The sequence below is a fragment of the Hippocampus bargibanti genome, linkage group LG09 (genome assembly GCF_051943395.1).
Source record: "Hippocampus bargibanti isolate YZ-2025 linkage group LG09, ASM5194339v1, whole genome shotgun sequence".
In the NCBI taxonomy this organism is placed as follows: Eukaryota; Metazoa; Chordata; class Actinopteri; order Syngnathiformes; family Syngnathidae; genus Hippocampus; species Hippocampus bargibanti.
Window position 1 is genome coordinate 14,874,845 of NC_142742.1, and position 14,268 is coordinate 14,889,112.

The 14,268-nt window shown below is 43.9% G+C and overlaps 2 protein-coding genes across 8 annotated transcripts in view; one reads left to right on the plus strand and one right to left on the minus strand.

The window, feature by feature from the left end:
- The window catches only part of tfb1m (transcription factor B1, mitochondrial), a 62,964-nt gene extending 57,462 nt beyond the window's left edge, over positions 1-5,502 (plus strand). For all 3 annotated transcript variants that reach the window (XM_089004228.1, XM_089004230.1, XM_089004229.1), the window contains exons 7-8: positions 1,277-1,404; positions 3,223-5,502. In XM_089004228.1, coding sequence (XP_088860354.1) covers positions 1,277-1,404; positions 3,223-3,481 — 387 coding nt within the window. In that variant the 3' untranslated portion in view covers positions 3,482-5,502. The remainder of the gene's footprint in view (positions 1-1,276; positions 1,405-3,222) is intronic.
- The window catches only part of tiam2a (TIAM Rac1 associated GEF 2a), a 119,466-nt gene continuing 110,523 nt past the window's right edge, over positions 5,326-14,268 (minus strand). For 4 of the 5 annotated variants that reach the window (XM_089004213.1, XM_089004216.1, XM_089004212.1 and 1 more), the window contains exons 25-27: positions 13,900-13,993; positions 13,224-13,378; positions 8,336-10,081 (exon numbers count right to left, since the gene is read on the minus strand). In XM_089004213.1, the coding sequence (XP_088860339.1) occupies positions 9,468-10,081; positions 13,224-13,378; positions 13,900-13,993 (863 nt within the window). In that variant the 3' untranslated portion in view covers positions 8,336-9,467. Of the gene's footprint in view, positions 7,892-8,335; positions 10,082-13,223; positions 13,379-13,899; positions 13,994-14,268 lie in introns of those variants that run through there. The other variant, XM_089004217.1, reaches the window with a different exon arrangement.

Here is a 14,268-nt window from a genome sequence, read left to right on the forward strand (position 1 = left end):
GGGGCACATGAAACATCAATACAAATGGCATTATAAAACAGTAAATGAAAGTTACGAAGACAATCGATTCAACAAAAAGGCACACAGACCTTATGTGCTCACATTCACAAGGGGTCAGATATACCTAGAAGTCTTGCTTGTCTGCTTCCTTTGTTTATTGACTAAACATGCTCAACTTTAGTCAGTGATTTACCACGCTTCTTGGATTATCTTCATTTCAAAATTGCTGTGCAAAGTGGTTGTCTGTTTGCATGTGTGTTGGCGAATGCGCATGCCAATTACAGTCCGGCAGAAGCCTTTCAGGTTACAACTGGTCCCTGTTAATAATCACCATGGGGAAACAACTCCACGGGGAATGTAAAGAGAGTTACATGGACTCATTTATTCATTTTCCGATCTACTTTATCCTCGCAAGGTTCGCGGGGGTGCTGGAGCCTGTCCAAGCCGCCATCGAGCAGTTGGCAGGGGACACTTTGAGTGGGTTGCCAGCCAATTGACGAATAGACAAACGGCCAACCGTGTTCACATTCACAACTAGGGACACATTAAAGTGTTCAATCAGCCTTCCATGCGTGTTTTTGGAAATGTGGCAAGAACCCGGAGAACCCGAAGAAAAACTGCACAGTGACAGCGCAGTGGGGATAGAACCCTTGCTGGTTGTAGGCGGCTCTATTGAATTTTGTAAAAAAAAAAAAGAATGCTTTTAGGTGCGCCTTATATTGCGGAAAATACAGCACATTCACAGTAGAATCACGTCCGCACAAGTTGTCATGAAGTGAAAGTTCCACCAACATCCGATACATTCACCCAGTCACAGATGCGCGAAGAAGCCACGTCTTCGTTGCCTTCTGTCAATGTTCAGAATCAGAATCGGAAAGCCTTTCATAGTCACACAGTGGGGAAATTTTCAGCGTCCATTTTGAATCATCCTAAAAAATTCTCTGAATGTAAAATATGCCTAAATGTTTGCCAGTAGTCTATTTTATTTAGTTTCAGAAGACACTGAACTAAAGAAGAGGTGAGTCAGCCTGAGAGTGGGGAAAAATGGGGTGATTTTGCCACAGAGAAGATAGCTTAGTGTTTGGATTTGTGGTGTTACTATGACAACTCAGCAGCCAGCCACGCTGCGTCATGTTTTTTCCCCACTGAGCAATTATCACTTTTGTCCGGCAACCTTTCTTTCCCTTTTTTTTTTCACTCACCTCCTTTCTGCTGCCTACTTTGCCCATCATGTTCAAGGTCAACATGATGTGGTCTGCTGTATGTGTGCGGCTAGGTGGACGTTGGAGTTGTTCACTTCACCCCACTGGTTCAGCCGCTCATCCAGCAGCCCTTCAAACTGGTGGAGAAAGTTGTCAGGAATATATTCCAGTTCCGCAGAAAGCATTGCCACAGAGGAATTGGGTAAGCGCCGATGTCATTGTGTTGTGTTGTTGTGATGTTTGAAACCTCATCGGCCCAGCTGAACTTGACCAAGATAGGAGCTTCGAAAGCCCAAGTCACGCAGGGAAATGCCGCCCGTGCCTGTGAGGAGCTACCTCGTGGGCCCAGATAACAAAACAGCGGCGGCTGTGTGAACAAGTGCTGCAATTATTAGTCGTAGAGGTGACACGGGAACATTGAAAAAGCAGATTTTAATCATGAAAGCTTGGGCAAGAAGAATTTTACTCAGCATTGTAATGAAAGCTGTTTCAGGAAAAAAAGCTCCACTTTTTGCTGAACCTAACACTTAACTCATTCACTGCGATTCACAAATTTAGTCGCGAATTGAAAATATGACGTTGAGCGCTATTCCCGAATTTGTTCGGGTTTAGTTTTTTTATGCTCGGGTGCCGATGAAGCCATGGCCTCTGGCAGTGTTTTTTTTTTTTTAATTTTCCACAATTTCCCTTATTTTCCGTCATTTCCCTTATTTCCATGTTAGTGCTTTGTTCCAGCGTCTGCTGTTGTTGAAGCGCTATATGTACTGTATGTCTTGCATAGTATTTTGGACAGCCACCATCATTTAAAGGTCATATAACTCCAGACCCATGTAATTTAGGAATTAACAATTTTTTGTCTGATAAAAGAAGAGAGTCTCAGGTTTCTACCGCTGTATTGAATGTTCATGTAGTCCTAAAACTCAATATTCTGTGAGTCTTTGAATGCGAGTGACAATGACAAAAACCCTGGCACTGGAGTGGACACATTTTTCCATGTCTGGTAGTGAATAAGTTAATTCATTAATATTTTCCTGACTATAAGGAACTTTGGAGTATAAGGCGCACCTTCATGAATGGCCCATTTTAAAACAGGTTTCATATACTGTATTAGGTGCAACTAATTTTAAGGCAAGTAGAATACAAGCTACAATAGCAGCTTTGCTATGCATCCACAAGAGGGAGTTACGCTAAATTTAATCCAATCTAATACAATGCAGCTCTATTTATATAGAGCTTTCACAACCGCTGCAGCTGGCACAAAGTGCTTTACAGAACATTTAAAATGCTACGTCCAAGAAATCAGACAATTAATCCCTTTATAAGGCGCATTCGATATAATAATGTAGCTATGGAATAGTAACCATGGTATGTTAACCCATTCACTGCTATCCCGAATGTATTCAAGAATTGAAAATATGACGTGGAGCGCCATTCCCGAATTTGTTCGGATTTTTTTTTTCATGCTTCGGTGCCCTTAAAGCCCTGGCCATGGTCTTTCCCTTTTTTCCATGTTAGCGATTTGTTCAGCTGACCTATTTTTGCCTTCCACGAGGGGACACCATTTACCCTTTATACAACTGCCCCCCACTTGCACCTCTTGTTATTCCAGAACCAAATAAGCTAGAAATGATTTGTTTTCTGATGAAAGATGAGATTCTGAGGTTTCTAACGCTGTATTGAATGTTTACTCAATATTCTGTGGGTTTTGGAATTTGAGTGAAAATGACAAAAACCCTGGCACTGGAGTGGGCACATTTTTTGCACATCGTCTGGCAGTGAATGAGTTAAGGCGTGACTATAGCTTTTGAGAAAATGGAATGCTTTCAGATGTGCCTTATGGACTTATTGTTATTCAATCAATTGCTATTATGGAAACCTGATGTGCTTGAGGAAAATATTTGCATCTTTGGTTCAAACATTCAGTCAACATTTGTTGACTCGTGAGTACTTGTCTTCATTCAATTTGAACATCAAACAAATCTATATGATCATGGAAATATCCAATTGTCCCTCCTGCCAGCATGTTGTTCCCTGAAGCGGATCGCGACGCGTTGACAGAGGAGCTGATGTGCAAGGCGGATGTGGAGCCCACCCTGCGCCCCGTCGAACTCACCATCCCCCATATTAAGGCGCTGGCGGACGTCTATGCTGACATGTGCGCCCGGGAGCCGCTTCTCCTGGGCTACAACTTCCGAGATGAGCTCCGACTGAAACACCTTGGCAAACGGAAAGCTACGCCAAAGGCTGCGCCGAAGGGAACGGCTCCAAGCCCTGAGTGACCAAACTGAACAGGACAAAGAGCAAAGAGCCCACCAGGGCTCTGTTTGTGCCGCTCTTGTAGGCTTGACATTTCCACTTGGCAGTGGCGTGCATTTTTGACACTGTTTTGCGTGCATCCAAGAGTGCTGACTGGTTGTTTATTGGAAGCTAACGTGCGGATTGCCCAAAATGCTAAATATTCCCATGATCCCACCAAAGTCAGTTCCCACTGACATTTGTTCAAGTATTTTATGTTTTGAAAATATGATGCTGCAATGTAAAGAAGTGAATGTAGAGCTGGTATAAAACAATATGAATTGAGTGTCCTTTCAAAATAGCACAACACAAAGCCAATCGTGTCTAAATCACTGGCAACAAAAGCAGTCCATTTTGAAGTAAAAGTGTCAAAATTGAGTGTGAACACCTTGCGGTATCTTTGAATTGCCTCCAACAGGCCGTTTCTTAAAAAGAACCGAGAAAGGCAGCCGTGTTTCATGGTTAATATGTTCTCACTATATTTTCCTTTTCTCTTCCTTTTATAACTTTGCTACTGTGAAATGGGAATTTCTTATCTCATCTCATCATAAAGTACATGGTGGCAGGAGATCAATTTGGATGTTTTCCAGTGTGATTCTGTCTCTTGGGAGGACAAGATATCACACCCATGAACGTGTGCAGTGTTGTGAGAAGCCACTATGGGCTTTTTTTAAGTCTACTTTGATCAAAAACAGCTCATATTGTGTGTTGCTACAGACTCAACTTTACAGTAAAATGTGCTTGTGTAAATTCTGTTCTTGATGGGTCAAGATATTTTAGTACCGTAAATCGTATATTTATTGTTGGAGTCGTAAAAGCAAGGCTTTCTTAAAGGACATTGAAGTTCTGTTCGTGATGGAATGTAGGGAAAGAGATGACCATTTCACAGTAAGATGAATTGTGAGTAATTTTACTTTATTTGAATGTTGCCGCTGGCTATTAGTATTATCATTGCCTTTTTAATCGAGCATCTTCATCTTTATTCTTAGTCTTATTGTGCTGGTCCCAAGCCCTGGCATCCTGAGAGATATGTTTTCCAAATATGAGGCATACCACATTATAAAGCGTTACGGTAGAGGCAGGGGTTACGCACTACTTCTACACTGGAGTCAGTGGTTGCTGACAGTAGTTGCAAGACCTGTTGTGGCTCAATATTACTTGACATATAAGATGTAGAGTCATCGTTTGAAGAAAATCAAGGCTTTCGGGTGCACCTTATACACCAGAAAATAGTGTATATTTACATTTTAAGCATGGCTGGCTTGCTTCTGTTTATCATGTGTTCATGCACCACACTGCTGCGGAGATGAGATAGTTGATAGTGTTGAAGAAATACAAAGTCTTCAAATCCAAATAATCAGGATGATCAACCATCCCAACACTAATTAGAGATGTCAGACTGGTGTGCAGATGGCCATCAGAAATGTCAGGATTTTCCCGAATGGTAAAGCGGGAGTGAAGTGAGGCTTCAGGACTGCAACCTCTATCTTCAAGTGACCAGTGTTTCTGATTAGAGCAGCCTGCCTTTGAGGAATAGTGACAAATGTGCATAAATATCAAATCCAGTGACAATGGTTTGTGCATTCACCTACATGTAATGAGTAATGACAAAAGCAATGTTTTTTTCTCCTCTGAAGGATAACAGACAAGGTGGTGCAGAGGCAGAATTGTGCATGTTATGACATCCACTCATGAGAGGACTGTCGCTACAGGGACAGAAGCAAAACCAAAGAGATTTTCTCACAACTGCCTCACCTGTCTCAGCAGTTAATGTACAATGCACGCGTGCACACATGCTCACTCGCAGCAATATTCTCCAGGCAGCATATTCACAGATAAGTTTTATTTCAAAAACAATTCCTTTCAGGAGGAGGAATTCACATTCATTGGTAGGCTAGCATTGAAGGCTTGGTAACAATGGACTGTTCTTTTGTATTGCCTCAGAATAGTACCTGCATTCCATCCATATTGCTTGAAAAAAAAATCCATAAACAACCCCCTTAAATCCCCCAAATCTTTAATTTGCTGCAAATTAATTCCTGCCTCACCGAACTGTACAGTATCATGTAGAAAAAGAATACACAAGATAGAAAAAATTATGTACACGACGAGACCCATAAAAACCATACCAATAGGTGGATTTTTTTTTTTTTTTTGCTATTGCGCAACATTCAAGTAGCCTTATTTCAAAAGTAAGAATGATCCCAAAGGTTACGCGAAAAAAAAGATCAACCCGCTTTTTTTTTCTTTTCTTGTGTTTGCAAAATAATTCCAACTTAAATGACTGAAACCTTACATCAAAACACATTCCACAAAATCAATCGACATGAGAGTAATAAATAAAAACGGCATTAATAACATTAAAACAATGTAGAGAAAAACGTTAACGCATATCGGCAAAACAGTGTACTTTAGTGCACAAAATGCAGAAGGAAAAAAAGGTTCTTTTTGACTGCAGCAGGTCTTTGGATCGTTTGCTTTCAGTAAACATGTGACCGGAGTGTATATCAAAGCGCCATCCTTTTCCTTCTTTGAAATCTTCAATCATTTTTCATCAATCGGTCTACTTTCAACTGTGGTCCTGTCAGCTATTTTTAAAAGTGACAGGAAAAAAGATGTCAGAATAGAAAGTGAAACCAACACATTCCAAACTTCTGATTTTGTTCAAACCACCCAATTTCATTAAAAATAAACTCAGTCAGCCATTATTAATTGGGGGTGGTGGGGGGTATTCATCCGTAGACCGACCTAATTTTTGCATATGTGGCTGCTGACGCGGTGTGGTCGTGTTATTGATGATCATGGAAGCGTATCATGGCCACATGTTCACTGCTCTTGCCAGCATTTTCTTTTGAACTGTCAATGCATAGTTTTAACCTTTGGAGAGAAACAAACTAAAATAACCCTCTATGAGTGTTTCCCCCCCCCAAAAAAAAAAGGAACTGTCCCACTGGCTCTCTCTACATGGACAACCCAAAGTTGTTCCGACTGTTAAAATAAACGGCTGTATAACTCAAGGCTGGGAGGCCACATATGATGATTGGTTATGGAACACAATGGAGCAACTTCACTGTTTTGCTGAAAAGGATCCGATCTTTACTTTCTTTAACATCAAATCTTTACTAAAAATCTAATATCAAACGTGAACTGGTTCTACAACCATTTGCTCCCACAAAACCTTTTTTTGGGCCATAAACTTGGACCTCCTCCCCAAAATCCATTTCACTATCCTGCACTATTTACTGAAAAAACGCCAATCCACACCACACCCGTTTTTGTAGAGTATATGAATATTTCTTTGGTTGTGGCATCTTGACACTAAGGAACTACGCTGAAGTGAGGCGAGGAACTTCTCTTAAGTCAGGCCATCGACATTGTCAATTAGAAAGAATAGTGCTTAGTCGTCATCTTTTGGACCACGTCCCACATCTGTAGAACAGCTTGTTCCCGGTTGGAGACTATGATTTTATGAGCCACCAGATGGTGACTCATTAACGAGTGTCAACACACTTCAGTAAAAAAAGCGTATTGTCACAGTCAAAAGCAAATCAATCCTGGTATTGTACTCTGCAAAACTGAACAACTTCAGCGACAACACAAACTCGTAAAACCCAAACTACGAATATCGGGATGGCGGTATGATGAATGTACTGACTCAAAAGCACTTGCGGTTACGAAGCGGCTCCCCGTTTGTGGCTCCTCTCCTCAAAAGTCTAAAACCAATCGGCTCGCCAGGCGGCCCGGCCCCCCTGCCTGAATGGGTGTGTGCTTAGCCGTGCGCTAACTAGGCTGGTGGTCTTGAGCTCTCTGGGGTCTATCCAAGGCCGTGTCATAGAAACAGTCCTCATTGACGACCGAGGTCAGACTTTGGACGCTAAACTCTCTCTCCAAGAGCGCGTTGAGGTCCAACACAGCTGGCGGCGGCGAGGATGACGCATCGTTGCGGGCGTCCAAAATGCCACTTTGCTCCTTCATGCACACCAGCGCCCCCTCGCGCCTTCGCAAACTGCTGCTTTTTTTCTTTCCCGCGCTAAGTCGGTCTCTGGCTGGCGGCTCGGGTGGGTCGCCGTCAGGTGTGACGCGGGGCTCTGAGATTTTTAACTGGAAGAACTGAGCGTCGAGCGTGTCCTTCTTGGCGTTCGCAGTCTCGCTGAATCCGTCGTCGTCCTCGTCGCTGAGAATGTCCGACTCCTTGACCGAGACGGAAACGGGTTGAGCGTCACCTCCACGGAGCGACCCGGACTGACCCTCCTGGACAGTAAGCAGATGCGAGGAGGCGCACGTGCCACCACTCAGACCGCCTTGATCCGAGTCCGTTCCCGATTGGCAATTCCTGGACTGAGCGGGGGGTTCTCCGATCGGCTGCCGACACCAGCGGGAAGCCCTGGAGGAGCCTGCGATCGAGATGAACATGCGAGTCATACATGGGCCTCTTATCTGAGCAAAGCACACACAGCTCACTGCCCTGAAGTCTTTTATGAGCTAAAAAGTCAAGATATGGATCTGCTAAAGGTGCGTTTCACACTTCACACATTAAGCCACCCGAAGGGTTGAAAAGGCAGCCGGAAAAAAAGGGAGATGCTCTTCTTCCCGCAAGTTCCTCGGTGGACTTCCTCCCAGGAAAATACAAAACATTTTTGGTATTGCTCAAAAGTACACATCACATTTGTATATACACAGAAGGTCTTGTGTTGCATTTTGCTATTTGTTGACACATTGGCTGCTGCTCTTATTATTCTGCTGACAAATGTACATGATTATTTTGGTCCTGTCAGCTATTTTTAAAAGTGACAGGAAAAAAGATGTCAGAATAGAAAGTGAAACCAACACATTCCAAACTTCTGATTTTGTTCAAACCACCCAATTTCATTAAAAATAAACTCAGTCGGCCATTATTAATTGGGGGTGGTGGGGGGTATTCATCCGTAGACCGACCTAATTTTTGCATATGTGGCTGCTGACGCGGTGTGGTCGTGTTATTGATGATCATGGAAGCGTATCATGGCCACATGTTCACTGCTCTTGCCAGCATTTTCTTTTGAACTGTCAATGCATAGTTTTAACCTTTGGAGAGAAACAAACTAAAATAACCCTCTATGAGTGTTCCCCCCCCCCCCCCAAAAAAAAAAGGAACTGTCCCACTGGCTCTCTCTACATGGACAACCCAAAGTTGTTCCGACTGTTAAAATAAACGGCTGTATAACTCAAGGCTGGGAGGCCACATATGATGATTGGTTATGGAACACAATGGAGCAACTTCACTGTTTTGCTGAAAAGGATCCGATCTTTACTTTCTTTAACATCAAATCTTTACTAAAAATCTAATATCAAACGTGAACTGGTTCTACAACCATTTGCTCCCACAAAACCTTTTTTGGGCCATAAACTTGGACCTCCTCCCCAAAATCCATTTCACTATCCTGCACTATTTACTGAAAAAACGCCAATCCACACCACACCCGTTTTTGTAGAGTATATGAATATTTCTTTGGTTGTGGCATCTTGACACTAAGGAACTACGCTGAAGTGAGGCGAGGAACTTCTCTTATGTCAGGCCATCGACATTGTCAATTAGAAAGAATAGTGCTTAGTCGTCATCTTTTGGACCACGTCCCACATCTGTAGAACAGCTTGTTCCCGGTTGGAGACTATGATTTTATGAGCCACCAGATGGTGACTCATTAACGAGTGTCAACACACTTCAGTAAAAAAAGCGTATTGTCACAGTCAAAAGCAAATCAATCCTGGTATTGTACTCTGCAAAACTGAACAACTTCAGCGACAACACAAACTCGTAAAACCCAAACTACGAATATCGGGATGGCGGTATGATGAATGTACTGACTCAAAAGCACTTGCGGTTACGAAGCGGCTCCCCGTTTGTGGCTCCTCTCCTCAAAAGTCTAAAACCAATCGGCTCGCCAGGCGGCCCGGCCCCCCTGCCTGAATGGGTGTGTGCTTAGCCGTGCGCTAACTAGGCTGGTGGTCTTGAACTCTCTGGGGTCTATCCAAGGCCGTGTCATAGAAACAGTCCTCATTGACGACCGAGGTCAGACTTTGGACGCTAAACTCTCTCTCCAAGAGCGCGTTGAGGTCCAACACAGCTGGCGGCGGCGAGGATGACGCATCGTTGCGGGCGTCCAAAATGCCACTTTGCTCCTTCATGCACACCAGCGCCCCCTCGCCCCTTTGCAAACTGCTGCTTTTTTTCTTTCCCGCGCTAAGTCGGTCTCTGGCTGGCGGCTCGGGTGGGTCGCCGTCAGGTGTGACGCGGGGCTCTGAGATTTTTAACTGGAAGAACTGAGCGTCGAGCGTGTCCTTCTTGGCGTTCGCAGTCTTGCTGAATCCGTCGTCGTCCTCGTCGCTGAGAATGTCCGACTCCTTGACCGAGACGGAAACGGGTTGAGCGTCACCTCCACGGAGCGACCCGGACTGACCCTCCTGGACAGTAAGCAGATGCGAGGAGGCGCACGTGCCACCACTCAGACCGCCTTGATCCGAGTCCGTTCCCGATTGGCAATTCCTGGACTGAGCGGGGGGTTCTCCGATCGGCTGCCGACACCAGCGGGAAGCCCTGGAGGAGCCTGCGATCGAGATGAACATGCGAGTCATACATGGGCCTCTTATCTGAGCAAAGCACACACAGCTCACTGCCCTGAAGTCTTTTATGAGCTAAAAAGTCAAGATATGGATCTGCTAAAGGTGCGTTTCACACTTCACACATTAAGCCACCCGAAGGGTTGAAAAGGCAGCCGGAAAAAAAGGGAGATGCTCTTCTTCCCGCAAGTTCCTCGGTGGACTTCCTCCCAGGAAAATACAAAACATTTTTGGTATTGCTCAAAAGTACACATCACATTTGTATATACACAGAAGGTCTTGTGTTGCATTTTGCTATTTGTTGACACATTGGCTGCTGCTCTTATTATTCTGCTGACAAATGTACATGATTATTTTCTTCATTGTTGATTCTTTGATGTTGTTATTCTTTAATGCTGCTTTTTTGCACTTTGTGGCTGTAAAACAAACATTTGCCGTTGCCAACTAATGGATGCAGTTTGTTCTCTTACTCTATTTGTAGCGAGATTCAATTAATAGAAGAGCTGTCATGAATATGAGCATGCTTTGAAAGGTGCCATCTCGATTCTGGACATCTTTTACCTCTGAGGAATCCATACATTCTATCATCTGGGAAATTAAAAAAGGGGGCCAGTTGGCCTCCTTAAATTTGAAATGGGGGCCAAATTCTAAAATTGACGGGGAATGACTTAACTAGCTTGCCTAAGTATACCACACTGATTGAAATAAGCCAAAATACATTCATTGGAGCATGTTTTTTTCTAAATTACAATTAAAAAAAAATGCCTCAATAACGGTAAGGCAAGATGGCAGACGACACAAGTTAAAACCTCTGAAGCTAAACAAGCACTTTTCAATTACTGTAAAACTAAATTTGTTTCTTTAGCCATTTAACAGAAGTACAGTGATACCTCATCTTACAAACTTAATTGGTTCCCAGAAAGTGTGTTTAAGGTGAGAAGTTCATCTGCCAAAAATATATTTCCCATCTGAAACCATTAAAAATTAGAATAATCTGTTTCCAGGTCCCCATAAAACATAGTTTTCTACCAAATAAGCCTTAAAGCTACACAAAATATACCTTATTTTATGTATAATAAATGCTATTATGTTGTAATTAAAGAAATAAACTGTACGGTATAATAAAGTCGTTTTATTTACCTTTGTGATGGTCATTGATGTAGTTGCCTCTTGATGATATCCGTGCTTTCTCGGCGATAATACCCTCACTCACAATGTCCCCTGCTCGCTGCTTTTCTTTAATCCAAATCAACAGAAGTTTTTCAACCTCTGCTATTGCTTGAGACGGTTGCTTCGGCAACACAGAAACACACTTAGCCACACGTAGCAATGGTCGACTTAGCATACTGGTGCTGGGACGCTAAGTCACACAAACGCACACCTCGTTTGTGTTTTTCGATGATCTTCTTCTTTTCCTTTCAGCTTTTCCCCTCAGTGGTCGCCACAGCGAATCAATGTCCTCCATCTATCCCGGTTTTGTGCATCCTCTTCTCGCACACCAGCTACCTTCATGTCCTCTTGACCACATCCATAAACCTCCTCTTCGGTCTTCCTCTCGGTCTCCTGCCTGGCAGTTCAAGACTCAGCATCCTTCTCCCGATATAGTCTGGACATGTCCAAACCATTTCAGTCTGGCCTCTCTGACTTTCTCTCCAAAGCCTCTAATATGAATTGTCCCTCGAATGTACTCATTCCTGATTCTATCCAACCTGGTCACTCCCAAAGAAAACCTCAACATCTTCAGCTCTGCTTCCTGTCTTTTCTTCAGTGGCACTGTCTCCAGTCCAAACATCATGGCTGGTCTCACCACAGTTTTATGCACTTTTCCTTTCATCCTAGCTGAAACACTTCTATCGCACATCACACCTGACATTTTTCTCCAGCCGCTCCAACCTGCCTGGACACGCTTCTTCACCTCTTTTCCACACTCTCCAATGCTCAGGACAGTTGACCCCAAGTAGTTAAAATCCTCCACCTTCTTTATCTCTTCTCCCTGTAGCATCACTCTTGCACTTGGATCCCTCTCATTCACACACATATATTCCGTCTTGATGGACAGCCCCTCCCACCCCCCTCCTGCCCACCCTGACAGCACTGGGTAGCTCCTTTAGCCAGAGACTATTACACCCGCGCTGCAAGAAGGAAAGGTACCGCCGCTCGTTCCTACCAACTGCTGTCAGGCTTTGCAACTCTCAATGATCACATGTGAAAAAAAACAAACAAAAAAAAACTGGACACTTGTAAATATGGGTTGATGCAATATATCAAAATGCATTTCTTATTCTTGCACTATGTACAGTTTTTTATGGAACGGTTTTGCACATTTACATTTGCACAGTATACAGTTGACATTCTTATTTTGTTATGCTTAGAATATCTTGTTTTCTATCCTTTCACCCCCACCCTAACCCCATCCCTTTTCAATTGCTGCTATGGACTGCAAATTTCCCCATTGTGGGACGAATAAAGGTTTTCTGATTCTGATTCTGATTGCTGCGACTAATCTTCATTCCTCTCCTTTCCAGGGCATATCTCCGCATCTCTAGTTTCTCCACCACCTGTTCCCCGTTCTCGCTACAGATCACAATGTTATCTGCAAACATCATTCTATGATCTTCTTCTGCTCCGCCATAATTTTCTTTTGTGACTAATTTGGCTTAGTGGGGTCTTTTTCGGTCCCATAATAGCAAAAGTATCCTTCATAACAAACCACGTCTGCATTCAAAGAAAGTGGGTGACGAAAACTAGTCCGACAGCCACCGTGGCGCTCCGTGTGGTTTGGTTCGTTTTCCGAAAACTAGTTTATATGCCAAGATTATATCCTCATGAATTTAATGTTCGTAAAGCAAAAAGTTCGTAAGGTAAAGCGTTCGTAAACTGAGGTATCACTGTATGTCATTTGTGGCGCGGATCAGCTACCAATAGGCGGCAATCGTAATAGACCTGCGCCGGTACTGGTGCAGTGGAGTTACAAAGTTGCGCTAGTGACTGTCGAAATATGTAAATGAGCAAGGGCGCGGCCCCGATGCATCCCTGTCGCAGGTTTTCAATCGCCACACAAACTTTATTCTCCTATTTATTGTTTTCTTTGGGAATTATTTTTTTTCTGTGGCACTTTGCGTTACTCACCCATCCTGGCAGCAAAGGGCGCCGCGGTGCGCATGGCTGCCAGCCGTTCCTTACAGCCACGTTCCAAGCTGGCCTCGCCTCTCGTGCTCCTCCTGGCAGTCTCCCTGAGGACGGAGCGGATCACCTTGATGATGTACACCTTGCTCTCTGGCTCACTGGGAAATGGATGGAGGGAGGGGGGCAGACGAGTAGGCTTGAGCACATAGCGTGATCGACACACGATTTTCGGAGTCGAAATGGAGCTTAAGAAGATTGCCGCCAGAGTTCCAGTGTGTCCCCAGAGAGAAGTATAGCACCGACATTCATTCAGTCTGATCCCAATTTCTCAGTGCATTATGGGACTTTCCATCATGATGGCGAGCTTCAATCCCGCTGCCGTGCAAACTGAGTGAAATGTCACAATGCCTTGACGAAGGAGGGGATGGGGGACGGGGGGGGGGGGCTCTGCTTGTTACACAACCTGTATCTTGCCTTTTCTTTCTGGGTTCAACTCATTCTGTGGCCATATGTCAGATTTTGATTGATTCTCAAGTCGGACTTTCGGCATTCAAGTTGTCAAAATGTGTGACATTTTATTGGAGAGATTTCCAAAGATGAGAACAATTTGAATCATGCTTGCGTGGTAAAACTTGATAAGGTCTGGCTGGGATCAAATTGTACGGGCAGAATGTCTGACCTGCTACACAGCTGAAAGACCGTCTGTGGCCGCCCTTCCACTTCAGACCTGCAGTGAATCAGCTCCCAGACGCAGCTGCTTTCAGTGCCTGGTCCTGAGAGAAAGCAAAAGTGAGTTTTAATCCTCAAGTCTTAAAAGGGTTTATCGTTTGAGAGGAAGCTGAATAGAACATTCTAAAGTAGCTTGCGTGCGGCCAAGGGGAATGAGCCGAGGGGTGTGTTTTGGCAGAAAATGAGAGAGGAGAATATTGGGTGGCCAATAGAGGCATTACTAGTTCCACTTGATTTCTCAGTTGCGCGGGCAACACGTTGCCGTTTTAAACATTGCAAAACCTTTTAGGAGTGAATCTACTTTACTTCACACACTGTG